Genomic DNA, 27,998 nt, shown 5'->3' with positions numbered 1-27,998 from the left:
AGTGGGAGAGACCAGACCAATGACTGGACCAGACACAGTCACTACCCTTCCCTCCCCAACCAATCACTCCTGAGAGAAGTCACAGGTCAAAGTTATATCAGCCCAAGAGGCAGAGATGGGCAAAAGAGTATTTTAGGAACTGCTACACAGCACAACAGAGAATATTACCCTTTGAATTCAGAAGAACCTTTCTAGCCTGAAAGGTATGTTTTGCACTTGTGGCTGTAGTAATATTGTAGCTATAAATATTGTGTTTATAACATTGTGTCATAATTCAACAGTTGATAGCAATTGTAAATGTTTTCTTCATATTTCTTTTAGGATACAGCGAACAACTATGTCACCTATTTTACTGAACGGTATAGGGACTGTCAATGACCATTCTGAATATATCGAGTGAGTATATGTATTTTACTTTGAGGTTTTATTATAGTACTGGTTATTGTCCTGCACTAAAGAACCTTCTGTTATGCAATTGTCATGTGCTCTCTCGTGTCAATGATATTACAGACCCGAGGTCCCTTTCAAGAACCCCCAGATTCATGTGAAGAACCCCCATTTGGATACAATGGAAGAGGACATTCTCTATCACTTCAACCTGGGGACCAAGACCCACAACCTACCTGAGATGTTCGGAGACATCAAGGTTTGTGAAAGTTACCCAGACAATATAGGCGCAAGTACCTGATTCATGGAAGCTAGTCTCATAGACGAAGGAATTTACAACGGCCTCTCTGTCTCCCCCGTGAAGTTTGTGTGCGTCGGCGGCAGTGCCAATCGGATGAGGTCCTTTGCTCAGTTCATTCACCAGGAGCTGGCCTTGCCCGGAAACATGGATGACGTCACAGACATCTGTGAGGGAACCGACCGCTACTCCATGTACAAAGTGGGACCCGTACTTTCTATCAGTGTAAGTATCGCACGAAGCACACATCTCCCTCGCACGAGATGACGACCTGACTTGACTTTCGATAGCCTGTCGAAGACTTTACATCTTGGAAGTGAAGATTCTCTATGTAAGCCAGTGACTTGACACCTGAAATGGTGTTCTGTTATTATCAGATGTTTGTCCAGTTTGGTGTGTTGCTGTATCTTCTAATAATAGTGTATTGGATTTATTTAGCGCTGTTCTACCTGGGTGCTCAAAGCGCTTTACAATAGTAACCTCTACCACAATAGTCACCTCTACCACCACCCCCATTGTATGGTACATATCTGGGTGATGCACAGCAGTCATTTTTTGTGCCAGAAAGGAATTGAAAGTCTATTCCACGTTGGTTCAAAGGAATTTCTTTGAAATGACGTGGAAACAACGTTGACTCAACCAGTGCGTGCCCAGTGGGAAGAGTGCCTGGCGACCTGAGTTGCTTCCCGCTGTGCAGCTGTAGCACGGTGTCGCCGGCAAAAGCTAACGTGGCCAAATGTTTTCCTCCAAGTAAGGTAGCAGCCTTCATGGACAAATAATTGTTAATTTGGTAACCGTCTGGATGTCCCCGTGATACAGTCTACTCGTTAGGGAGAGCATGCACGACAAGTCGGCGTTTCACAACACCAGGACGTAGTGACCTTCGCCACCCCACCTGCCGAGCACTGCTTTCCTGCAGTTCTGTTAACCTTTGTTTACCTCACCCCACTGTTTCTGCAGCATGGTATGGGCATCCCTTCCATCTCCATCATGCTCCATGAGCTCATCAAACTGCTGCATCATGCCCGCTGCATCGACTTCATCCTCTTCCGCATTGGCACCTCCGGTGGAGTCGGTAAGAGCATACTGTCCCCCTTCCGTTCTTCATTCAAATGTTGATACACATTTAATACATGTTTATCTAGTTGAGTGCCACGGCTCTCTAAAGTCATGTCACCCTTACAGGTCTGGCACCAGGAACAGTAGTGGTCACAGACAAGGCGGTGGACTGCTTCTTCCGCGCCCAGTTTGAGCAGGTGGTTCTAGGTAAGGTGGTCACAAGGAGCACAGAGCTGGACGTGGGCGTCTCCAAGGAGCTGCTGCAGTGCTCCTCCGAGTTAGAGGACTTGCCCACCATCATCGGCAACACCATGTGCACCAGTGACTTCTATGAAGGTAACCACATCACGTAACTCACCTCTGTCCACTCTGCTACACAAAAGCCCTAAGTTAAAGCTACAGTCTGCAAGTTTTGTTGTATTTCGAATCGCAGACTGCCCCTTTTTTAAAATTTAGGATGATCATTCCCAATGTTGCCTACTAGCCTTCTGGTCTAACCCAGTCTGTTTTCTGTTGTGGTCCTCCAGGTCAGGGTCGGCTGGATGGAGCTCTCTGCTCCTTCTCCACTGAGGACAAGTTGGAGTACCTGAGGAAAGCCTTTAACACGGGAGTCAGGAATATTGAGATGGAGTCCACCGTCTTCGCAGCCATGTGTCGTGCCTGTGGCATCAAAGGTATTATTCCAAATAAATGACAGTCCCACTGTATCCAATGCCACTAACTTTGACAGAGAGAACCTGTAATCAAAAAGGCTTTTGTTTTTACACTTCTTTTTTTTTTTTTTTTTTTACATTGTTTTGATATTTCTAACAGATTTCACCTTTTTCCTCCGCAGCTGCAGTCGTATGCGTGACTTTGTTAAACCGTTTTGACGGGGACCAGATCGCCACCCCTCATGATGTGCTGGTGGAGTACCAACAGAGACCTCAGGTTCTGGTGGCCCACTTCATCAAGAAACGCCTGGGCCTCGTCGTCTAAGCTCCCTCCGATCACCTCTGCTGCCCTTGGAGTGTATATAGCTACAGTCCCAACTGATATGTGGATATATGTATATAGACAAGTTGATATGTGATCAGGTATTATTTAAACGGAGTTCTAAGAGTACATGAAAATACATTTAGCAGATTTGTTTAAACGAAGCTCAAAGAGTGGGCTCTTATGCAATTGTGTGGTATTTGTGTATATTTGTATGGTATTATATATTGTGTGACTGAGTACTTTGACTGTGTAGATGAAATCGTTTGTCTGTGTTACTTCTGGATGACATTAAGTCCTGTGACTTAAAATGAATCAAATATTTAAACAAAGAAGCACTCTGACTGAAATTTAATCAAATAACTCATGCAGGATTTAGGCACTGGTGTAGCTGGGATATATTTAGAAATGGAAATACATCTGACTTCATTGTACCTGACATTTTAAAATCATGAATAAATTCATTTCAGGCCTGGCTGATATGGGTCCACATCCTCTTATTCCGCATGGATTAGTAAAACAGGACTAACTTCGAAATGGAGATGAGACACTACAGAATTGCGGCCTAGACCAGCCTGCACTGACAAGTAGTACAATCAGCATATTGTTACAATACCCATGGATGTTACACAGTCAAAAGAGCAAATATATACAGCTAAACATACATGAAAGGTTTGTCGTGATGACAGGCAAATTCTATCTAAAGTCACAGTGGCATAAAACACAGAAATTCTGTGTTCAATGAAGTATCAGATGTTGATGAATAGCAGAGGGAGGCATATGAGGAATAGTGCAAGGAATATGTTCAAAGTTGAGCCAACGTAGTCTGAATTGACAATCACAGAAAAAGCCCAAAGAAGAAATACTGACAACTCTGGACAAATATCACTTATCTATATGACCTGTACCTGCAACCAGGTTTCTAAATTGCGTAAAAAGCTATTCAACTTCATATCATATGCAAATATGCTCTCTCACTGGCCTGGGAAAAGGCTATTTATATTATGACTTATTCCCGGACAACTGGTTAGCGGTTTTGATTGAATTAGGGCTAAACACTCTTTGTGGAAGACTTGAGTCCCGTGGAGTCAGTGTCCTGTCGAGGTGGTCTGGGTGGCTGGACTACAGAGAGAACCTCCTTGGCATACAGTGTGTTGTGGATTCCTTCTACCCGCAGGGCCTGTTCAATCCTTACTCTTCGATTCGACCCAATATGGAAAGCAACAGAGGGAATAGAGAAGTAATAGGGCTTTGGTCAAAAGAAGTGCAGGACACTGGAAATACCGGTGCCGTTTGGGATTTTACATTTTACGGTCAAAAAAAGCGTCAAACAAAAAAAATACGAGGACGATACTGTTACACCCTTGTCCGTGATTTTCTTTCGGGTATTTTGGTATTCTAGTCAAACGTGTCTTTCCTCACCTGCCTCAAACCAAGGTCAGTTGTTCGTTGATCACAAATTTCAATTGGGAGGAGATGATCTGACAGTCACTGGCCTGATTACACAATAGGCTGCAGGTAGACCAGTGTGCTCTCCTGCACAGTGGAGTCATGACACAATGTACCAGACAGACGGACTGTATGTTGATTCACCCACCGGCCTTGATGGGAAGCCGCTTGAACGTCTGACTGCACGAGGGTAAGGTTTGGTTGAGCCAGGTCAAACATTGTGAATGATTTTCTGGGTTTCGTGTCAGTGAGTGAGTCAGAAAAGCAGTAAACACAAAATAGTACATTGACACAAACTTTGGAACTAGTGGAGAAAACCAAACGCTTAAAGCAACGGTGTCAAAGATATGGGCCCGCATCCAGGCCACTGGGAGGGTCTGATCCGGCCTGAGGGAGTTTTGAGCAAACAAATGTAATAGTCCAAAATGTTTAAAGGCCGGGTGGAGTCAAAAATGTGATTTTCTGTGTTTTATATAAACTGAATGTACAAAAAATTAGGAACACCTTCCAAATATTGAGTTGCACCCTTTTTTGCCCCCAGAACAGCTTCAATTCATCATTGATGCTGACCCATGTTGACTCCAATGCTTCCCACAGTAGTGTCAACTTGGCTGGATGTCCTTTGGGGGGTGGACCATTCTTGATACACATGGGAAACTGTTAAACATGAAAAACCGAGCAGAACTGCAGTTCTTGACAGACTCACACCGGTGTGCCTGGCATCTAATATCATACCCGGTTCAAAGGCACTTTTGCCTTGCCCATTCACCCTCTGAATGGCACACATCCACAATCCATGTCTCAAGGCTCTTCCCCCCTTCATCTACACTGATTAAAGTGGATTTAACAGGTGTAATCAATAAGGGATCATAGTTTTCACCTGGATTCACCTGGTCAGCGGGTGTTCCTAATGTTTTGTACACTAAGTGTATATTTCCACACTGAGGTTGGAATAATACTGTGGAATTGTGTAAATGATGATGATGCCCTTTTAGTGTAAGATCAGTTTGAAAAGACCGCCTGAAATTTCAGCGTGTTTTAGTGGGAGAGAGTTTTGGTCTTCCATGGTGACAAAAAGAGTTAGCAAAATTCTAACTTAAGAAATTGCTCTTTGCTAAGAATTAATTTAAAATATATATTTTTGACCATTTTAATTAAAAACAATCACAGGAAAGGGGGACTATATAATTCAGAAAAACTACAACCAAATCGAAACTGTGTCGAATGTCACGCATCTAACTGCCAGAGAGGGGGGGGGGGCTGCCCTTGGTTACACACACCTGTCACCATCATTACGCTTCACTGCGCAATATTGGACTCACCTGCACTCCATTACCTTGTTGATTACCCCCTCTTTATCTGTCTGCTCCTCACGTTATTCCATGTGTCAGCATAGATGCCGTTATTTTTCCCCTGTCCAGACGCTGGTCCTGTCCTGTTTCACTAAATGCGCTGTCCCTGTACCTGCTTCTTGTCTCCAGCGTCGACCCTCACGTAGAAGGATAATGGACCTACATTCATACAGTTTCTTCACTGTGTCCAGCTCGCTAATAAAAACCTAAAGATGGATTGAGAACTATGTATTTTTTGTTTGTTAAGGAGAAGTAAGTTGGTGGTTGAAGATATCCCTCTAGTGGTGTGGGGGCTGTGCTTTGGCAAAGTGGGTGGGGTTATATCCTTCCTGTTTGGCCCTGTCCGGGGGTGTCCTCGGATGGGGCCACAGTGTCTCCTGACCCCTCCTGTCTCAGCCTCCAGTATTTATGCTGCAGTAGTTTGTGTCGGGGGGCTAGGGTCAGTTTGTTATATCTGGAGTACTTCTCCTGTCCTATTCGGTGTCCTGTGTGAATCTAAGTGTGTGTTCTCTAATTCCCTCCTTCTTTCTTTCTCTCTCTCGGAGGACCTGAGCCCTAGGACCATGCCCCAGGGCTACCTGACATGATGACTCCTTGCTGTCCCCAGTCCACCTGGCCATGCTGCTGCTCCAGTTTCAACTGACCTGAGCCCTAGGACCATGCCCCAGGACTACCTGACATGATGACTCCTTGCTGTCCCCAGTCCACCTGGCCATGCTGCTGCTCCAGTTTCAACTGTTCTGCCTTACTATTATTCGACCATGCTGGTCATTTATGAACATTTGAACATCTTGGCCATGTTCTGTTATAATCTCCACCCGGCACAGCCAGAAGAGGACTGGCCACCCCACATAGCCTGGTTCCTCTCTAGGTTTCTTCCTAGGTTTTGGCCTTTCTAGGGAGTTTTTCCTAAGCCACCGTGCTTCTACACCTGCATTGCTTGCTGTTTGGGGTTTTAGGCTGGGTTTCTGTACAGCACTTTGAGATATCAGCTGATGTACGAAGGGCTTTATAAATAAATTTGATTTGAAGTATATCTTTCATTCCATGCATAACAGTTGTATTTTCATCAACATTTCTGATGAGTATTTCTGTAAATTGACGTAGCTCTCTGCACTTTCACTGGATGTTTTGGAGGCAAAACATAACAATGTGCCAATGTAAACAGAGATTTTTGGATATAAATATGAACTTTATTGAACAAAACATACATGTATTGTGTAACATGATGTCCTATGAGTGCCATCTGATGAAGATCATCAAAGGTTAGTGATTCATTTGATCTCTATTTCTGTTTTTTGTGACTCCTCTCTTTGGCTGGAAAATGTATTTTTTTGTGTCTGGGTGCAGACCTAACATAATCGCATGGTATGCTTTTGTCGTAAAGCCTTTTTGAAATCGGACACCGTGGTGGGATTAACAACAAGTTTATCTTTAAAATGTTGTATAATACATGCATGTTTGAGGAATTTTAATTATGAGATTTCTGTTGTTTGAATTTGGCGCCCTGCACTTTCATTGGATGTTGGTCAGGTGGGACGTTAGCGTCCCACGTACCCTAGAGAGTTTAAAAGCCTCCGTATCTCCCATCATCCTTTCTGGGTCTGACTCTGCCGTTTCTCCCACCTTGACACTGTGGAGGGTGGGAAAAACACTTTAAAAAACCCATATGATGTTTGCCTAGTAATTTCCTTGTATTTCTCCATCCCACCAGTAAGTGGCAGTGATGCCTCAAAACCAACAGTGGGTCAAAACCTTCCACAAATCTTCCTCGGCATAGCATTTTACATGGCAGATCCAATCAGGGCAGCTAATGGGAATATGTGCTGATAAACGACGTACCTAATTTCTCAGGGCCCCCAGACGACTGTCTCTTCTCTTCCAGGCGTTCGAGCTCCCGCACCTCCCTCTGCTCCTTGCGCTGCAGCGGCACCTCCTCGCACAACTAAACCCTGAGGGCAGAAGGGACAGCGAGCGGGAAGGGAGAGAAGTGGCCAAGGACATCAGCCTCAGCACAGAAACCACCTATCTGTGGTGGCACAGCGGCCCTGCAGGCTGGGAGAGCTTTACGAGCTGCCAGAGAGCTGCCCCTCACATCTTACCTCCCCTCAGTCCCCATGTCCCCTGTCCTCCTCACCCTGTCCTGACTAACTCAACATCTCTCTCTTTCTCCTAGCACGGTTTAAATGCCAGGCATTTAAAAGGAGGATAGAATCTTAGCAAGGACCATGGATAAAGAGGAGGCTGTACCGAACAGAAGATAAAACACTACATTGAATCATACCAGTGGTTTGTGAAACGCATGGGATGTTTCCCTCAAATGGTCATGGACTTGTATATACACGTTCATAAATGAGTCATTGTTAAACATAAACCAAGAATAACATACAGAACATCATCCAAAGCCATGGAGTGAACTGTCGAGATCTCTCCTTTAGCGTCCTTGAGGCTGCGCTGCTGCTGCTGCAGTCAGGACCCTTGATGCATGCTTACCTTTCCTTATCGCCCTCAGCTTGCTCTGCCAAGCGTCTCCTCAGCTATGTCAGTCTCTGCTGACCTCTACTCTCCAGCTCCTCTCTCTTCCTCTGTTCCTCTGTATCTTGGGTGAACCTGTGGTACGCAAAGAAACAAACATTCCCAACACAAAGCGACTCAAAAGTTTACAATGCCCGCAGCGAGTCAACACGAGGAAAACACTATTGATTGTGACACTGCGAAATCAGATAAGAGTAAATCAAATGAATGAGATAATATTTCATTGTCTGCAAGATGATGGTGGAGAAGTGTATGTAATCCATTTCAGCCTAAACGACATCATTAATCAGAGATTCTCCCAGCTGTTCCGTGCTACCGTAGCAAGCCCCACAAGAGGGGCGCAATCAAACAGGACTACACACCCTGGGGGGGATGCCAGGGGCAATGCGTGTTAGGGACCACACACACTCCAACACGCACGCACAAACACACACGCTGACTCTCACACACACCATGTTACCTCCTTCAGCTGAATATTCAAAGAATCAAGCTAATGGAAATCATCATGACCCTCGCCTAACAAACATAGATAGGTCGTTTCCCCCTGACAACATTATAATCCGTGGCGTTAAAAACATTCAAATGAACCTGGGCCACACTAACATTGAATGGATACTAAGCTGTTATTATAGACCGTCAAAGAATCTGAGGAGCACAGAACAAGTTCAAACATAGTATGACTGGTGACAATGCAATATGCTGGAGAGGGTTGGATGTAAGGGGTCTTGACTTTTTCTTTCTGCGGTGACCTCATGGCCAAGTCTCCTGCTCCCTCCTCAAGTCTGTCCTCTTCCTCCTGCTGCCTGGCAACAACAGCTGCCTCCAATCTGGCAACCTCCTCCTGATAGACACGCCATTGCTGCAGCTGGACAAGCACGCACGGACACTCACGCAAAAGAACAAGCACGAGCGTTCGCCACACACACACACACACACACACACACACACACACACACACACACACACACACACACACACACACACACACACACACACACACACACACACACACACACACACAGAAAAGAACAACAGAGGCCTGTAGGTTAGTGCCAATATGTGATTTGCCTCTCTTGACCAAATCACATTGCCAGATGCCCAGCTGGGTAACAGCCTCAGAGTCTGGTGACGAATGGAAAACAAAGAGAGGTGTTGAAACAGCACCCCACAGCACATCTGTGTTAGAATACTTCAGGACAGTACAGAGACCCAGAAAATCCTGCTCCCACACTGTCCCTTTCCCCTAATGTACAGGTAACTGCCAAAATACAGGAAACACCAACATAAAGTGTCTTAATAGGGCATTGGGCCACCACAACCCACCAGAACAGTTTCAATGCACCTTGGCATGGATTCTACAAGTGTCTGGAACTCTATTGGAGGGATGTGACACCATTCTTCCACAAGAAATTCCTTCATTTGGTGTTTTGTAGACGGAGGTGGAAAACGCTGTCTCAGGTGCCACTCCAGAATCTCCCATAAGTGTTCAATTGGGTTGAGATCTGGTGACAGATGGGAGGCATTGCCCTCCTAGAAGAGACCACTCCCATCAGGATAGAAGTGATTCACAATATGAAGGTGATCACTCAGAATGCCTGTGTATTTATTGGTGTTTACCTTGCCCTCGAAGGGGACACAACAGATCTGCCAGAACCCTCATTTACTCAAGTGTTTCCGTTATATTGGCAGTTACCTGTAGCTCTTTATGCCCTACCCTGCACAACACTTATTTCATCAACGACATACTGCCAAGAACCGTGGTCTCACAGCGACACACAACACATACAGTACCATCCACACAAACAAACCTGTGGAAAAAACACACACTCTACATGTGCAATCAGTCTCTGTGAAAGTGTGAGTAAGCACGCATGCGCACACACACACACACACACACACACACACACACACACACACACAGAGTTGTTGAGGAGTGAGTGACAGGTTGGTTATGCATCGGGGTCCCTGTGGTAAGATGTGCAGTGAAGTGTTGCATTCCAAACAGGCAGACAGATTTACAGATTCATCAACACAGAGCTTAGGAACCCCCTAAAGAGAGCCAAGCATTAACACAGTCTATCACACATTAGCACCAGTAATATCATCAAATCAATCAGCCTGCCTGCCTGAGAGGAACCAACAACTGGCTGCTGTCTGTCTGTTTGGGGAAAGCTTCGAGGAAAGGCCCAACCCTGACTTAATCAAATGACATTGAGGCCTCAAATGGCACCCTATTCCATATAGTGCACTACTTTTGAGTACTGCACTATATGGAATAGTGCACTATGAGAATAGGGTGCCATTTGGGACGCTGACGTAGTGTTGGAAATATATGGAGTTTCTTGTTCACATTAAGGCACCTCAGGCTGGCCGTAGATCAGACCTGTGGGAGGTTGTCTCTCAGGCTTCAATCTGTCAGTATAGTGTCTAGTCATCCTTGTTGTGGTGAGAGAGACAGAGAGAGAGAGGTATGTATCAGATGCTCAACATGCTCAGCTCTGACTACAGGGGAACAATAAAATAATTCAGTGGAACTGGCTTCGAGGTCCAGAGTTGAGTTTGAGGGATGTACATGATCAAATACAAATCTTAAAATCAACTATTAACAACTGGATTCTCCAATTACAATGAATGAATGAACTACAGGACAAAATACAAACCCTCCAACCCAAAAAGGCCTGTGGTGTTGATGTCCCAGACCTGCTACCTGTCCCAGACCTGCTGTTTTCAACTCTCTAGAGACATCAGGAGCGGTCGAGATACTCTAAATGATTGGCTATAAAAAGGCAACTGACATTTACTCCTGAGGTGCTGACCTATTGCACCCTTGACAACCACTGTGATTATTATTATTTGACCCTGCTGGTCATCTTTGAACATTTGAACATCTTGGCCATGTTCTATTATAATCTCCACCCGGCACAGCCAGAAGAGGACTGGCCACCCCTCACAGCCTGGTTCCTCTCTAGGTTTCTTCCTAGGTTCTGGCCTTTCTAGGGAGTTTTTTCCTAGCCACCGTGCTTCTACGTCTGCATTGCTTGATATCAGCTGATGTAAGAAGGGCTTTATAAATACATTTGATTTGATTTGTTGATGGTATCCTAAATTAAATTATACAATTTACAGACCACAAATTCCAATTGGCTACACTTAAACTTTTTAACATCATCCTCAGCTCTGGCATCTTCCCCAATATGTGGAACCAAGGGCTAATCACCCCAATCCACAAAGGTGTAGACAAATTTGACTCTAATAACTACCGTGGGATATGCATCAACAGCAACCTTGGGAAAATACTCTGCATTACCATTAACAGCAGACTCATACATTTCCTCAGTGAAGGCAATGTACTGAGCAAATGTCAAATTAGCTTTTAACCAAATTACCATACGACAGACCACGTTTTCACCCTGCACACACTAATTAACACACAAACAAAACAAAACAAAGGGAAAGTCTTCTCATACTTTAATTGATTTTTTTAAAAAGCCTTTATCACAATTTGGCATGAGTGTCTGTTATACAAATTGATGGAAGCAGTGTTGGGGGAAAAAACATATTACATGATGAAATCCATGTACAAAAGTGTACGGTTCAAATTGGCAAAAAAACATACACATTTATTATCACATGGCCGTGGGGTGAGACAGGGATTCAGCTTGAGCCCCACCCTCTTCAACATATATATCAACGAATTGGTGAGGACACTAGAACAATCTGCAGCACCTGGCCTCACTCTACTAGAATCCTAAGTCAAATGTCTGCTGTTTGTTGATGATCTGGTGCTTATGTCCCCAACCAATGAGGGTCTACAGCAGCACCTAGATCTTCTGCACAAATTCTGTCTGACCTGGGCCGTGACAGTAAATCTCAGTGAGACAAAAATAATGGCGTTCCAAAAAAGATCCAGTTGCCAGTACCACAAATATAAATTCCATCTAGACACCGTTGCACACAAAAAACTATACGTACCTTGGCCTCAATATCAGCACCACAGGTAACTTCCACAAAGCTGTGAAAGATCTAAGGGACAAAGCAAGAAGGGGCTTCTACGCCAACTAAATTAACATAAAAGTCTACATACCCATTAGAATCTGGCTAAAAATACTTGAATCAGTTTTAGAACCCATTGCCCTTTATGGTTGTGAGGTCTTGGGTTCACTCACCAACCAATAACTCACAAAATGGGAAAAACACCAAATTGAGACTGCATGCAGAATTCTACAAAAATATCCTCTGTGTATATCCTCATGAAAATATCCTCATGAAACACCATGCATTCAGAGCAGAATCAGGCCAACACCCACAAATTATCCAAAATCCAGAAAAGAGCCGTTAAATTCTACAACCACCTAAAAAGAAGCGATTCCCAAACCTTTCAGACAAAGCCATCACATACAGAGAGATGAACTTGGAGAAGAGTCCCCTAAGCAAGCTGGTCCTGGGGCTCTGTTCACAAACACAAACATCGCCTCAAGACAGCAACACAATAAGACCTAACCAAATTATGAGAAAACAAAAAAGATAATTAGTTGATCTAAGCAAACTAGAATGCTATTTGGCCATAAACAGAGAGTACACAATGGCAGAATACCTGACCACTGTAACTGACCCAAAATGAAGGAAAGCTTTGACTACAGTATGTACAGACTCAGTGAGCATAGCCTTGCTATTGAGAGAGGCCGCCGTAGGCAGACCTGGCTCTCAAGAGAAGACAGGTTATGTGCAAACTGCCCACAAAATAAGGTGGAAACTGAGCTGCGCTTTCTAACCTCCTGCCAACTGTATGACAATTTAGAGACACATATCTATTGGGTGAAATACCACAGTGTGACATTACAGCAGCAAGATTGTGACCTGGTGCCACAAGAAAAGGCAACCAGTGAAGAACAAACACCATTGTAACTATAACCAATATTTATTTATTTTCCCTTTTATGCTTGAACTATACAACACTGTATATAGCCATAATATGACATTTGAAATGTCTCTATTCCTTTGGAACTTTTGTGAGATTAATGTTTGCTGTGAATTTTTTATTGTTTATTTCACATTTATTTGTTTTTAAAAATTGTAGTTGAAATGTACCCCTTTTTCTCCCCAATTGGTGGTATCCAACTGGTAGTTAATCTTGTCCCATCGCTGCAACTCCTGTACGGACTTGTGAGAGGCGAAGATCGAGAGCCGTGTGTCCTCCGAAACAAGACCCAACCAAGCCGCACTGCTTCTTGACACAATGCCCGCTTAACCCAACCAAGCCGCACCAACGTGTCGGAGGATACACTGTACACCTGGCGACCGTATCAGCTTGCACTACCCCCGACCAGCCACAGGAGTCGCTAGTATGAGATGGGACAAGGACATTCCTGCCGGCCAAACCCTCCCCTGACCCGAACAATGCTGGGCCAATTGTGCGCCACCCCATGGTTCTCACGGCCGCGAGAGAGCTTGGACTCGAACCCAGAATCTCTAGTGGCACAGCTAGCACTATGATGCAGTGCCTTATACCACTGTGCCACTCGAGAGGCCCTTTTTATTTCACTTTTGTTTATTATCTATTTAATTTGCTTTGACAATGTAAGCATTTGCAATTCATCTAGCGAGAGCGTGAGAGAGTGAGTCCTAACATTTGATGTTAATGAGCAGCCTGTGGATATTGCAGCAGCAGGTGCTGTGGGTGGCGTCTCGTCCAGACTGAGCTCTAATGAGTTTAGAGGTATTTCTACATGACACCCTTACGTCTTAGATGAGTTCGCTGTAATTGCAACAGCACTCATGTAACAACCCTCCCACTCTGTCTGCCGTATTCTCTCTTTGTTCTTGTTTCCTTATTAGGATGCCAGTGGGCGGAGTTGGGAGGGTCGTCAGCTACATGGGATCTTCATCAATCTACACACAATACCCCACAATGACAAAGCAAAAACTGCATTTCCCGAGGCTATTGGCCACTTGGGACGCTAGCGTCTCACTATCCCCAACAGGTTTTAATTAAGACATTTTTGCGAATGTATTATTATTTTTATTTTTTTTTACAAAAACTGAAATATTACATTTAGATAAGTATTCAGACCCTTTACTCAGTACTTTGTTGAAGCACCTTTGTCAGCAAAACCTGCCTTGAGCCTTCTTGGGTATGACGCTACAAGCTTGGCACACCTGTATTTGGGGGGTTTCTCCCATTCTTCACTGCTGATCGTCGCTGCACAGCTATTAGATCCTAGATCTGGATCTAGACCTGGATCCGGGCTCTGTCTGGGCCACTTAAGGATATTCAGAGACTTGTCCCTAAACCACTCCTGCATTGTATTGGCTGTCTGCCCAGGGTCGTTGTCCTGTTGGAAGGTGAACCTTCGCCCCAGTCTGAGGTACTAAGCGCTCTGGAGAAGGTTTTCATAAAGGATCTCTCTGTACTTTGCTCCGTTCATCTTTCCCTCGATCCTGACTAATCTCTCAGTCCCTGCTGCTGAAAAACATTCCCACAGCATGATGCTGCCACCACCATGCATCACCGTGACATCACCGTGACAGGGCTTGGAATTCAGGCCAATCTTGGTTTCATCAGACCAGAGAATCTTGTTTCTCATGGTCTGAGTCCTTTGGGTGCCTTTTGGCAAACTCCAAGCAGGCTGTCATGTGACTTTTACTGAGGAGTGGCTTCCATCTAGCCACTCTACCGTAAAGGCCTGATTGGTGGAGTTCTGTAGAGATGGTTGTCCTTCTGGAAGGTTCTCCCATCTCCACAGAGGAACTCTGGAGCTCATAGAGTTATTGATCACCTCCCTGACAAAGGCCCTTCTCCCTCAATTGCTCAGTTTGGCCAAGCGGCCAGCTCTATAAAGAGTCTTGGTGGTTCCAAGTATCCTCCATTGAAGAATGATGGAAGCCACTGTGTTCTTGGGGACCTTCAATGCAGCAGACATTTTTCGGTACCCTTTTGGCACCTTTCCCCAGTCTCTGTTCTCCACGGACAATTCCTTCAACCTCATGGCTTGGTTTTTGCTCTGACATACACTGACAACTGATGGAGCTTATTCAGGTGTGTGCCTTTCCAAATCATGTCCAATCAATGTAATTTACCACAGATGGACTCCAATCAAGTTGTAGAAACATCTCTAGGAAGATCAATGGAAACAGGATGCACCTAAGCTCAATTTCGAGTATCATAGCAAAGGGCCTGAATATTTATGTAAATAAGGTATTTCTGTTTGTTTTTTTGTACAAATGTAAAAATAAAAACAGTTTACCCTCTGTCATTATGGAGTATTGTGTGTGTATATTGATCAGGAAACAATTAAATGTACCGTAATTGCTGGACTATTAAGCGCACCTGAATATAAACTGCACCCACTGAATTATTAAAAAATATGTATTTTGTACATAAATAAGCCGCACATGTCTATAAGCCGCAGGTGCCTACCGATACATTGAAACAAATGAACTTTACACAGCCTTTAAACGAAACACGGCTTGTAACAAAAATAAATAGGCTTTAACGAAACACGGCTTGTAACAAAAATTAAAACAGTAGCCTACCAAGAAAGTCATTGGTCACTATCTTCCTCCTCCTGTGCACTGAAACCACTGAAGTCATCTCCTTCGGTGTCGGAGTTGAATAGCCTCAGAATTGCTTCATCCGATGTTAGATCGTTTTCATTGTCGCTCTCGTCACTTTCATCCGGAGGCAAATACCCCGCTGAGCTCATGCTGCCCCTTCAACACGCAGCAGTCCAGCCTTTCAAATAATCCCGTTGATGATAGTGGATTCTTTGACAATGCTCCACGCTGTCAGGACCCACTGGCAAACTTGACCATAAGATGCTCTTCGCCTGCGGCCCGTTTTAGTGAAGGATTTCTCCCCACTTGTCATCCAAGCCTCCCACTGAACAAGGAGCGCCACCTTAAATGCACGATTTACACTTATGTCGAGTGGCTGCAAATACTTTGGGCCATCTGCTTTTCTTCCCTCTGAAAGCTTTTGTTGTCTTTCTGCACTGAGTCAGTTCCTCACGCTGCTGTTTCCAACGTCTTATCATCGACTCATTAAGGCCAAGCTCCCATGCAGCAGCTCTATTTCCTTTTCCAACAGCCAGATTTATTGCCTTCAACTTGAAAGCTGCATCATATGCATTTCTCCGTGTCTTTGCCATGATGAGGATGACAAAATTACTACCGTAATTAGAATGATGGGAAGTTTGAGCGCGCTCGATTTACGTCACATTATGTGACGGTGCTCAGTTTTTTGGCGGCATGAATCTTGTGAAAGCGGGGAAAATCAATAAATTAGCCGCGTCATTGTATAAACCGCGAGGTTCAAAGTGTGGGAATAAAGTAGCGGCTTATAGTCCGGAAATTACGGTAATCAATAAAAAAATGTACGGCTGTAAACGTACCAAAATGTGGAAAAAGTCAAGGGGTCTGAATACCTTCCGAATGCACCGTATATGAAACTCTTAGAGTTCCAGACACTTGTAGAATCCATGCCAAGGTGCGTTGAAGTAAAGTAAGCTTTTTCGGAGCCAGAAAAGTCAGGTCAGGAGCCTATTTCCTGTTTCTCTAGCGTGAAGCAGCTTTATGCACTGGTACACACCCTGGAAAGTCTGTCACAGGGCTTGTTATTAATGACTGAGTTAGACAAAGACTTAGATACTCAAGGATTGCTTCACATGACTGTAAGGTACTGTAATAGCCAGAGTGCATGGATGTCAGCGCTCTGTGTCAACGTACAGTATATTACGTATTTTGAATGTGATATCTGAGTCGAAATAGCCATGCAAAGTCTACTGACGATACAAACATACTGTACGAAAAACACGGAAAATCTAATATATTCCATACATCAAAAAAATACTTACAAACACACCAACGCACAGACAATCAGCGTATTGTGATTAAAAAGTCCTGTTTGATCAATACCTATTTTGTGTGTACTATTTCTCAACCTGAGAGTCTACTCTCACAGATACATTCTCTGTCTCCAGTGGCACCCAATTCCCTACACAGTGCACTACTTTTGACCAGAGCCTACAGAGGTAATAGAGTGCCATTTAGGACACAGACTTTGTTAAGTAACCAATGGAGGTGAAAAAACCCACCAGAGGAAATGTAGGTTTTTAAAACCCTTGATAACTAGCACACATATTGCACCATCAATCAAACTCTGCTCTGGCCTAGATAGGATAGCTGGGTGCTTGATGCTGGGAATGTGGAGAAATGTGAGGGAGGCAAAAAAACTGGTGTGTGTGTGTGTGTGTGTGTGTGTGTGCGTGCGTGCGTGCGTGCGTGTGCATGTGTTTTCTGCCATTGAAATCCTTGGGCGGGCCGCCTAAGCGTTTTTTTTGTGGTGCGTAAGTCCAAACAGTGTAAAGAAATATATATTTTTGAGAAATAACAATTATCACACTTTTTTTGGATTGTCCGAATTGTCCATCTGTACATGTTCTAAAGATGTTCATACTATTTAAAAAAAACATCTGTAGATAAGCCACTGCTTGCTAAGGTTACAGTTAGGGTTAGGTTTATAATAAGGGTTATGGTAAGGGTTAAGGTTAGGGCTACGGTTAGGGTAAGGGATAAGTTTGGGGTTAGGATATGGGTTAAGGTTAGGGCTATAGTTCGGTTTAGGGCTATTGCAGATAGTTAATTGAAATGTTACTGGAAGTCTGCAGAGCATCTACAGATGGACTATCCAAATAAAGTCTTACAGATTTTGTCATTATGTTTGAGCAAAACAATGCAACATTAGCCAAGACAAAATCCATAGAATTGCAGGAAATTTGCTTTAAAACAGCAACATTTCTCGCAGCTCCATGGAGAAATGTGTAGGATTGTAGGAAATTGGCATGAAAATATAAACATTTCTCTACACCACAAAGATGGGGTCTCTAAAATATGAGCTAAAATCCAGCCGCGCCAACAGGCCGACTGCACCCAATTGCCACACCTCCTGTCACAGCCCCCTCACGCCCACCTCCAAAGCCCCTTTTTGATTCAAAAAAGAATCTGTATGTGTGCCCCTGCACGTGTGTGTGCGTGTGCGTGCATGCGTCGTGTCTGCATGCTTCATTCTGTCAAGTTAGCCTTTTAGCCAGTCTTATTGTTTATCATGTCCTCTATTGAATATGACTGTGTACGCATGAAGAACCAAACAGCACAGTGTAGTGCCCATCATAGCCAAATGAGATCTTAAACTAATCTTACTTCATCTTCCCCAAGCTCCAGAGAGAACACTGAAAACATTTGAACTGATTGGATATGTCTTGTTTGTTTAGGGTTGGATGAAACGGAATCTTTGAGAACACAAGAGGACTAATATGCTCATTACTCACAATCATCACTAAAATCTTACTTTCTGTGCCTTGCTGCCAAGTACAAACATGGCAGCCTTAAAAAAATGATGACTACATCTAGAAATGTCAGAATGATAAAAGCATAGCTGCTTTTTACATCTGCAAACCCTGCCTTCCCTAAACCAAATTCTAACATGGCTCTGCCTCTGAAAATTGCTAGTGGTGGTGGGGGGGTGATAGGTTCCCATTTCACTTTACTCAGTGGCAGACTATCCAATGAGTGGTCAGCCAGGATATTCACAGAATCAATTTGTACACTTCATTTTACAATAACAAACAGTGATGGTGAAGTGGATATGAAGATTGAGTGTGGCACTGTATGGAACCACTGTAGATCTCGCCATGCAATACTACACTTCTGGCCATGATTGTGGTAATTTCTATGGAGAAATAGAATGTGAGTCCCAAATGGCACCCATTTCCCTACACAGTGTACTACCTTTGACCAGAGCCCTGGTTAAAATAATTGCACTATATAGGGAATAGGGTGCCAGTCTGGATGTGTCAGGGGGAAAGGATATTGTACACTCCACTCCAGTCATGTGACTTCAAAGGTACAGCGCACTAGGCCTTTGGTTTGAGGATGATATGTCCTGTTGGAGATCAATTTGACCCAGATGAGTATTTAATTATTGGGAAATGGCAGCTCAAGTACCTTGTGTGGCCCACACACAGTCTTACCCAATACCCACTTAAGCCTCTCTAAACACCAGTCCATTAGGCTTTCAACACAGAACACCTGCCTGAACACAAGTTAATTTATAACAGTGTTGTCGCTACTGCCAAGTACTACAGATAGCACGGACTAAAACAGCTAATTGGGATCCTAATAAAATACCAGATACCCCCTCTGAACCTAGGCCGGGGAAACTAGGCTGAAGAAACTCACATGGGAGTGGGGAAAATCAAGTCTGTTACTGTATGTCTAGACAGAGATGAAATCCATTTTTATCTACAGATGTTTTTCTATGACATTACAGGTTGTACAGCTGTAGGTTTATCGAAGCTACGTCATCTTGATTTGAATTTCACCCATGTTGGTACATGGAGAATGAGTTGGCACATTTCGACGAGACAAATATGGAACGGAGAACTAGACTAGGCCATTTCCAAGAAAGGTGGAGTTTATTTAAGAAACACCTCTGCTAGCTGAAATTGAAATAATGTAATCAAATGCTATTTTCTTAAGATATTTCACACAATGTAATAGCAGACTTTGTGTTCACTGACTTGATTATATATATATTTTTTATCAGAGTACATTGTTCTGGCCCCTGGTCAAATAGAGGAGAGACGTTGTGTGGTGAGGTGTTGCTTTATCTCTTTATGAAACCAGGTTTACTGTTCATTTGAGCAATCTGAGATGGAAGGGAGTTCCATGCAATCAAATCATGGCTCTATATAATAGTGTACGTTTCCTTGAATTTGTTCTGGAGTTTGGGACTGTGAAGAGAATCCTGGTGGCATGTCTGGTGAAGTAAGTGTGTGTATCAGTGCTGTGTATAAGTTGACTATGCAAACAATTTAGAATTTTCAACACATTGTTTCTTATATAAAAAAAGAAGTGATGCAGTCAGTCTCTCTTGTTGCTGTCCCAGGTTCTTGTTTGTTACTGCCTCTTTTGTCTATCCTCTTCTGATATGGTCTGTTCATTTCTTCTAGTGTCTCTCTCCATCATATTTTATCCTTCTGTTGCTGTCTCCATGTCTTGTCTGGTTTCTCTCTCCATCATATTTTATTATTCTGTTGCTGTCTCTATGTCTTGTCTGGTGTCTCTCTCCATCATATTTTATTATTCTGTTGCTGTCTCTATGTCTTGTCTGGTGTCTCTCTCCATCATATTTTATTATTCTGTTGCTGTCTCTATGTCTTGTCTGGTGTCTCTCTCCATCATATTTTATTATTCTGTTGCTGTCTCTATGTCTTGTCTGGTGTCTCACTCCATCATATTCTATTATTCTGATGTTGTCTCTGTGGCTTGTCTGGTGTCTCTCTCCATCATCTACTCTTCTTTCTGTTGCTGTCTCTGTGTCTTGTCTGGTGTGTCTTTTTAGTTTTTCAATCTTAAACGGTCAAGGGGATACTGGGGTGAGCTGAACTTGTTTTGGGCCTGTGTCTGGGCCACCTAAATCAGCCTCTTCCCTACCATTGGCCCCTGGCTGCTGCTGTTCTAAGTGCCCAACTGGCCTGCTGTTCTCATCTGTCCTCCTCCTTGGCTCATTTGAAAGGAACATGTCATTACTTAGTTTTAAAGGGTGACTGCACTTGCTGATTTGGCCTCGTTTTAGATTTGGTTCATTCAATTAAGTCATTGAATTCACTAAATATACTGTTAAATAACTCTGACTGACACCCAGTTGCTCAGCACTAATGCTAGCTTATTAGCATTAGCCAACCCTTATGCTGAGGGAGACTACTAGCTAGTTAGCTACTACCCAACCCTGCACAAACCTGTGGCTAACTCTGCTGCTGCAGCACTTTGACTTTCTAGCTGTTCTGCCCTCTCCACCTCATCCACTGCTGCCTCAACCTGCTCGCTTTTTTTGCCATTGTTTCGGAATAAGTTCACAATATCCATATTTGCTCTGTGTTATGCTGTAGATTCTGACTGAGTAACAGGCGTTTTTCTGAGTCATGACATTGACATCTAACCGGTGCTGTAGGGGTGGCCGAGGGGTCAAGGGACATGAGCGGTCCACTACGTTGTGAAATTTCGACCAGTCACAGTAGGCACCGCGTCACTCGAGGGGCTTCTTGCAGTGCCTGCTACTGCCTAGCTCAGTATATGGTATGGTTTATTTTTGTCATAAAAATGTGTCAGTTGAAAAAAAATCAATACTGCATAGTATGTGTGGTTCTACTGCATAGTATGTGTGGTTATGGAAACTCATATCATACTGACGTAAATATATATATAAAAATATATATATGTACAGTATATATATGTCACGTTCTGACAATAGTTCTGTTATTTTATTCTTTGTTTTAGTATGGTCAGGGCGTGAGTTGGGGTGGGCAGTCTATGTTTGTTTTTCTATGTTGGTTTTTGTGTTCGGCCTAGTATGGTTCTCAATTAGAGGCAGGTGTCGTTAGTTGTCTCTGATTGAGAATCATACTTAGGTAGCCTGGGTTTCACTTTTGGTTTGTGGGTGTTTGTTTACCGTGTGAGTGTTTGGTCCACACGGTACTGTTTCGGTTTTCGTTAATTCACTTTATTGTTTTGTATTTCAGTGTTCAGTTCGTTTCATTAAAGATTACATCATGAACACTTACCACGCTGCGCTTTGGTCCGATCCTCAGACGAAGAGGAGGAAATCCGTTACAATATATAAATAAAACTGATTGGCTCAAGGAAAATTCCACAAATGAATTTATAACAAGGCACACCTGTTAATTGAAATGCATTCCAGGTGACTACCTCATGAAGCTGGTTGAGAGAATTCCACGAGTGTGCAAAGCTCCAATCAAGGCAAAGGGTGGCTAGTTTGAAGAATCTAACATCTAAAATGCATGATTAAATATGTGTTATTTCATGGTTTTGATGTCTTCACTATTATTCTACAATGTAGAAAATAGTAAAAAATAAAGAAAAGCCCTTGAATGAGTAGGTGTATCCAAACTTTTAACTGATACATATATATATATATATATATAGGTCCGGGGTAGGATCAAAATCATCTGAGGCCGAAGCACCGGACGCCCAGGCCTAATGACTTTACTGGGACAGACATCTCCCCATCTTCACAACCATGGAATTAATATGGCTTAATATGGCCATATTAAAAAATATTTTTCCTTCAATCTAGAGCCATAATCATTATGCTTAATTCTATGTAAAAAAAAAAAAAATTTAAACTATGTATTTTTCAGCATATCTAAGAACACCTCTTGAGCTGTCTGTATCCTCCTGACTAGTGGTTCAAAATATTCTTTTTTGCTCTTCTGCAAAAATCTGGGTAAAAGATGGAAAGGAATGTGAGTCTTATTCAGAACATTTAGTCAGGGTTCTAAATGAAACATTTTCATTTGTAGCACTGGTGAAATTTAGAAGCACCAGAAAATAAGATTCATTTAATTGATTGAGATACAGGTTATATTGGGCCTATAAGAATTCTAGCTACTTTTGAGATACACCTTTTGCCTAGAAACGAATATGTAACACTGCAAATACATTTGTTTGTTATAAAATCTCAAATGTTAATATGAATACCTGTCACTGAAATTAAAAAGTAATTTGTGGAATATACATTTGCTATATTGTGTAAAACCACAATTTTCCTTTTGAGTTCCATTACACTTAAAATTGTACACTGTCTCTTTAAAAAGGTCAAGTTTTGGGATGATACGACATGCAAGAAGCACCTTTTCTGTTATTTCTGTGCCCCCACATGTTTGACCATACTGGTCAAATTACCAGGTTGTTTGTTAGCTAACAAATGGATAACAATGTCAACACACGAGTAGTTTTAGATTGGCCCACGACATGGTTTATGAAAAATTGGGTCTTGGCAATCCACTATAGGAAGATAAAAATGTTGCGCCCTTAATATGGGTCAGATGTTTTGACCTGGTTGTGCTGGAAGAAAGACGTTCTCGTTGTAGTAATGACGCAACAATGACGCTAACGATTCTGCATTCACTTGTTTCTTCAGGGCACTCAAAGCCTTCTTATTACAACAATTATTGTCCGGGATATTTGTTTCATAGTCACACAGTGCTCCCAAAATAAAACTCCTGGTTGCACAGCAAAATATTTTGTCGCATCTACAGTCTCTAAAGTCTACCAACCTTGTCAGCAGGCATGCCAGCTCAGATTGTTAGACAAGCTAGCTACTCTAACCTGATTAATAGCTTGAAATGGCTTCTTGGTAGATAATTATGAGGTTGGGAGACTGGGAACCTATCTGGGCTAGCTAAAGCCAACTTCATAAAATGTCTAGGTGGGTAGTAATATTACAGAGAAGAAAATACTACTATTTATTTTTTTAAACAGGACAAATCTGAGGGTGCCTCTGGTAGCTAGGCTAACACACCAGGGCCTGGTATTGCACATTACACTAGCCTGGCCAGGGGGAAGAGTTGTCCTTCAGAGCTGCAGGGGTCAATTTGGCCCAGAAACATTTATTCTGGAGCTCCTCCCACTGCACACCATAATAACCCACAGGAGAGATGCTCAGTGGGTCATCAGTCCACAACACACAGCATTACGCACACAGCCCAGCTCCCAATGATGCCAGCAGCAGGTCTTCTCCATCACCACCACCAGGCTTCCTCCAGCTCCATCACCACCACCAGGCTTCCTCCAGCCCCACCACCAGGCCTCTTCCAGACCCACCACCGGGCCTCTTCCAGCCCCACCACCAGGCCTCTTCCAGCACCAACACCAGGCTGCTTCCAGCACCACCAGGCCTCACCTCAGGCTCCATGATTTCAGTAAATCACAGAGAGGATCATGGGGAGGCTTGAATTGTGATAGGGGTAGGGAATCATACTGAGACTTTTTCAACATGTCCCCTCAAATGATGATATAATTACAACAATGTTTGAATTGTGCATAAAATGTTTGATAAACCAATTTAAATCATACATTACCAATGCTTTACAATAGCAGGTAATGAAATATACTGAAAAAATATATAAACGCAACATGCAACAATTTATACGATTTTACTGAATTACAGTTCTTATAAGGAAATCCGTCAATTGGAATAAATGCATGAGGCCCTCATCCATGGATTTCACATGACTGGGAATACAGATATGCATCTGTTAGCCACAGATACTTTAAAAAATGTAGCAGCGTTGATCAGAAAACCAGTCAGCATCTGGTGTGACCACCATTTGCCTCATGCAGTGTGAGACATCTCCTTCGCCTACAGCTGTTCAGACTGTTGATTGTGGCCTGTGGAATGTTGTCCCACTCCTCTTCAATGGCTGTGCGAAGTTGCTGGATATGGTTGGGAACTGGAACACTCTGTCGTACACGTCCTTCCAGAGCATCCCAAACATGCTCAATGGGTGACATGTCTGGTGACTATTTTCAGCTTCCAGGAATTATGTACAGATCACTGTGACATGGGGCCGTGCATTATCATGCTGAAACATGAGGTGATGGCAGCAGATGAATGGCACGACAATGGGTCTCAGGATCTCATCATGGTATCTCTGCGCATTCAAATTGCCATTGATAAAATGCAATTGTGTTTGTTGACCGTAGCTTATAGCTGCTCATACCATAACCCACCTCCACCATGGGGCACTCTGTTCTCAACGTTGACATCAGCAAACCGCTCGCCCACACATGGTCTGCGGTTGGGAGACCAGTTGGACATACTGCCAAATTCTCTAAAACAATGTTGGTTCCGACTTATGGTAGAGACATTAACATTCAATTCTCTGGCAACAGCTCTGGTGAACATTCCTGCAGTCAGCATGCCAATTGCACAATCCCTCGAAACTTGAGACCTCTGTGGCATTAAGTTGTGTGACAAAACTGCACAATTTAGAGTGGCCTTTTATTGTCCCCGGCATAAGATGCACCTGTGTAATGATCATGCTGCTTAATCAGCTTCTTGATATGCCACACCTGTCAGGTGAATGGATTATCTTGGAAAATGAGAAATGCTTAATAACAGGGATGTAAACAAATTTGTGCACAACATTTTAGAGAAATACGCTTTTTGTGCATATGAACATTTCCGGGATCTTTCATTTCAGCTCATGAAACATGAGACCGACACTTCACATGTTGTATTTATATGTTTGTTCAGTGTAAGATAATGAAATTGCAAAAGTGGATTTCATCCTGATGAATATGTAAATCATTGTTCATTTAGCAAGGCTCCTGGAAACGGAGACAAAGGCTGGAGAAACAAAGCATTTGTAAGAAGGCTGACAGAATGGCAAGGGGAATCCATCTTGTGCTCCGTTCGTGTCACTGTGTCAGGATGATAAAGGCTCTGAGAACCCAGGTGAGATTTGGCTGGAAGGAGACTTCCATCTCTGCTCCAACTCCACTCCAGCACAGAAATATACAGTATGACTATAATAGGATTCATGTAAGGTAAGGTTGGTAATGACTCTGATTAAGTTGGCAATGCGTTTGAATCATCGCACAAAATGCATGAATTCCCTCTATTACAGTCTGTTCATTGTGCACCGAGGGAGCCATCTATAGGTCATGGGCCTATGCTTTTTTTCTCTCTATGTGGGTCCACAGATATGATTTGATCACTTTTACCACAAGGTGTTGGTGAGGCACTGATGTGTCCATCTAGTGTATGGAACAGATTGTGGGCCATAGATAGGACAGGCCAAGTGATGTTATCGTCAACATGTACATGACAACAGTGCGTGGGAAGCCACGTGTCCACGTGTGTACTATGGCCAGTTACACCAGGTCATTAGGAGTTAGTACAAGTCTTAGAGCTTTGTTATCCAATCAGCTTCAATACTACTTAAACCTCCAAGCCCTCATAGCAAGCATGCTACCGACGGCTACAGAAACAAACAGAAGTTGTTCATCATTGACACCGAAACCTAATTGTGATGCCACTTCAGCAACAGTGGGGGAGTTTTTCCATGTACGCAACTTGCTTGTTGAGCGAACCAAACATATCCAAGACAGTTACATCATGTCAGCAAGACAAGGCTGTCCTTATTAGCTTGTTAGCATTCACAGCCCATCCCCAGTGGCAGCTCAAACCGAGCGTGAGAAGCTAGCTGGCAACAGGAAGTGAGTGTCAGTGAGCTGCCTCCTTAGTGGAGACCTTCTGCACAGTCAGACAGAGCGTGCGTTTGTATTTATTAAGGATCCCCATTGCCAAGCCAGCAGCTACTCTTCCTGGGGTCCAGCAACATTAAGGCAGTTATATACAATAAAAAATATTACATCACATTACATTTCATGCCCTCAGGCCACTACTCTGCTACCACATATCTGCAATACAAAATCCCATGTGTACGTGTGTGTGGAGTGCGTGTGTTATCGCGTGTGTGTATGCGTGTGTCTGTGTGTGTGTCTCTTCACAGTCCCTGCTATTCCATAAGGTGTATTTGTATCCGTTTTTAAGTTCAGATTCTACTGCTGGCATCAGTTACCTGATGTGGAGCAGAGTTTCATGTAGCCATGGCTCTACAGTGCATTTGGAAAGTATTCAGACTTCTTCCACATTTTGTTATGTTACAGCCTTATCCTAAAATTGATCAAATAGTTTTTTCCCCCTTATCAATCTACACACAAGAGCCCATAATGATAAAGCAAAAACAGGTTTTTAGAATTTTTTGCAAAGTTATTAAAATTAAAAAGCTGAAATATCACATTCACATAAGTATTCAGACCCTTTACTCAGTACTTTGTTGAAGCACCTTTGGCAGTGATTACAGCCTTGAGTCTTCTTGAGTATGACGCAACAAGCTTTTCACACCTGTTTTGGGGAGTTTCTCCCATTCTTCTCTGCAGATCCTCTCAAGCTCCTCTCAAGCTCCTCTCATGAAGAGCGTCACTGCACAGCTATTTTCAGGTCTTTCCAGAGATGGTTGATCGGGTTCAAGTCCTGTATCTGCGACCTTTGGTTGCAAGTCTTGTGGGGTATGAATGGATGCTTTCAGCATGTCAGTACTTCTTTCAAAAACAAGTAGTGATGTAGTCAATCTCTCCTCTACTTTGAGTCATGAGAGATCGACATGCATGTTTTTAATGTTAGCTCTCGGTGTACATTTAAGTGCCAGACGTACTGCCCTGTTCTGAGCCAATTTGTGGCCCCTGACTACATGACTGGACAGTAGTCGAGGTGCAAAAAACCTAGGGCCTGTAGGACCTGCCTTGTTGATTGGATAGATCCCAAATGGCACCCTATTCCCTACATAGTGCACTACTTTTGCCACAGGCTCTGGTCAAAATAGAGCACTATATAGAGAATAGGATGCCATTTCAGTGTGCTTCATATACCTCTACCCTTTCTCTGAGTCGGGAGAAGATGTCCTGCTGGTGCTGGCGGTCTGTGTGGTGGGCCAGCTCCTCCTGGTGGGCCTGCCTGGCCACCTCCATCACCAGGGCTTTTCGGTCCTGCTGCCAGCTCTGGGCCACCGCACGCAGCTGGGTCAGGGTGAAGCGTTGCCAGTCAAAGCTCGGCTCGGGTTCCGTCTGCAACAAGACAGTCATGGAGATGTAATTGCAACTAGAACAGGTGTCTAGTTTTCTAAACCTTTATTTAACCAGGAAAAGGCTCTTGAGGTTAGAAACCACTTTTGCGACAGGGACCTTTTGCTCACAACAGGGCTGTCACAAGTTGGTCGTAGTGACATATAATATCTAACAACATACTGTATATAGCATATATGCAGCATTGCAACATGTAAGCCTGTATTCATACATTCGATTAGACTAACGTGCTAAAGCAGATATACAGAGATTACGGAGTAACAACCAGGTCTTGATATTGGCTTTAGATGCGCTATATATACAAAAGTATGTGGACACCCCTTCAAATTAGTGGATTCGGCTACTTCAGCCACATCATTTGCTGATATGTGTATATAATTGAGCACACAAGCCATGCAATCTCCATAGGAAAAACCTTGGCAGTAGAATGGCCT

At 43.3% G+C, this 27,998-nt stretch overlaps 1 protein-coding gene and 1 long non-coding RNA gene across 5 annotated transcripts; one reads left to right on the top strand and one right to left on the bottom strand.

Moving 5' to 3' along the window:
• The first annotated feature begins 36 nt into the window (after positions 1-36).
• LOC118367124 (uridine phosphorylase 2-like) lies at positions 37-3,197 on the top strand. Its single transcript, XM_035750193.2, has 8 exons — positions 37-203; positions 322-396; positions 511-646; positions 752-910; positions 1,646-1,760; positions 1,871-2,080; positions 2,272-2,418; positions 2,580-3,197. The coding sequence occupies exons 2-8, from the start codon at positions 338-340 to the stop codon at positions 2,720-2,722; spliced, it is 969 nt and encodes a 322-aa protein (XP_035606086.1). The 5' UTR covers positions 37-203; positions 322-337; the 3' UTR covers positions 2,723-3,197.
• Positions 3,056-17,049, bottom strand: LOC118367126 (uncharacterized). Of its 4 annotated transcripts, none has more exons than XR_004822078.2 (5): positions 16,908-17,049; positions 8,014-8,920; positions 7,363-7,472; positions 6,229-7,153; positions 3,056-6,132 (listed from the first exon to the last, which is right to left on the bottom strand). It is a non-coding gene; the product is annotated as an uncharacterized LOC118367126 (long non-coding RNA). The 4 variants fall into 4 exon arrangements; XR_004822080.2 differs by having other exon boundaries at positions 8,014-8,130; positions 16,908-17,045; XR_004822077.2 differs by lacking the exon at positions 16,908-17,049 and adding an exon at positions 15,589-16,848.
• Positions 17,050-27,998: the final 10,949 nt, after the last annotated feature.

This window comes from Oncorhynchus keta, chromosome 34 (genome assembly GCF_023373465.1).
Source record: "Oncorhynchus keta strain PuntledgeMale-10-30-2019 chromosome 34, Oket_V2, whole genome shotgun sequence".
Taxonomy (NCBI): domain Eukaryota; kingdom Metazoa; phylum Chordata; class Actinopteri; order Salmoniformes; family Salmonidae; genus Oncorhynchus; species Oncorhynchus keta.
Note: the sequence above shows the minus strand (reverse complement) of the source record. Positions and strands in the feature narration are given on the sequence as shown.

Bases quoted from the DNA above. Each gene is read 5' to 3' on its own strand.
- LOC118367124 (XM_035750193.2), top strand. From the start codon at position 338: ATGTCACCTATTTTACTGAACGGTATAGGGACTGTCAATGACCATTCT. The intron at 647-751 runs GTTTGTGAAAGT...TCCCCCGTGAAG, and splicing joins AGATGTTCGGAGACATCAAG to TTTGTGTGCGTCGGCGGCAG. The intron at 1,761-1,870 runs GTAAGAGCATAC...TCACCCTTACAG, and splicing joins TGGCACCTCCGGTGGAGTCG to GTCTGGCACCAGGAACAGTA.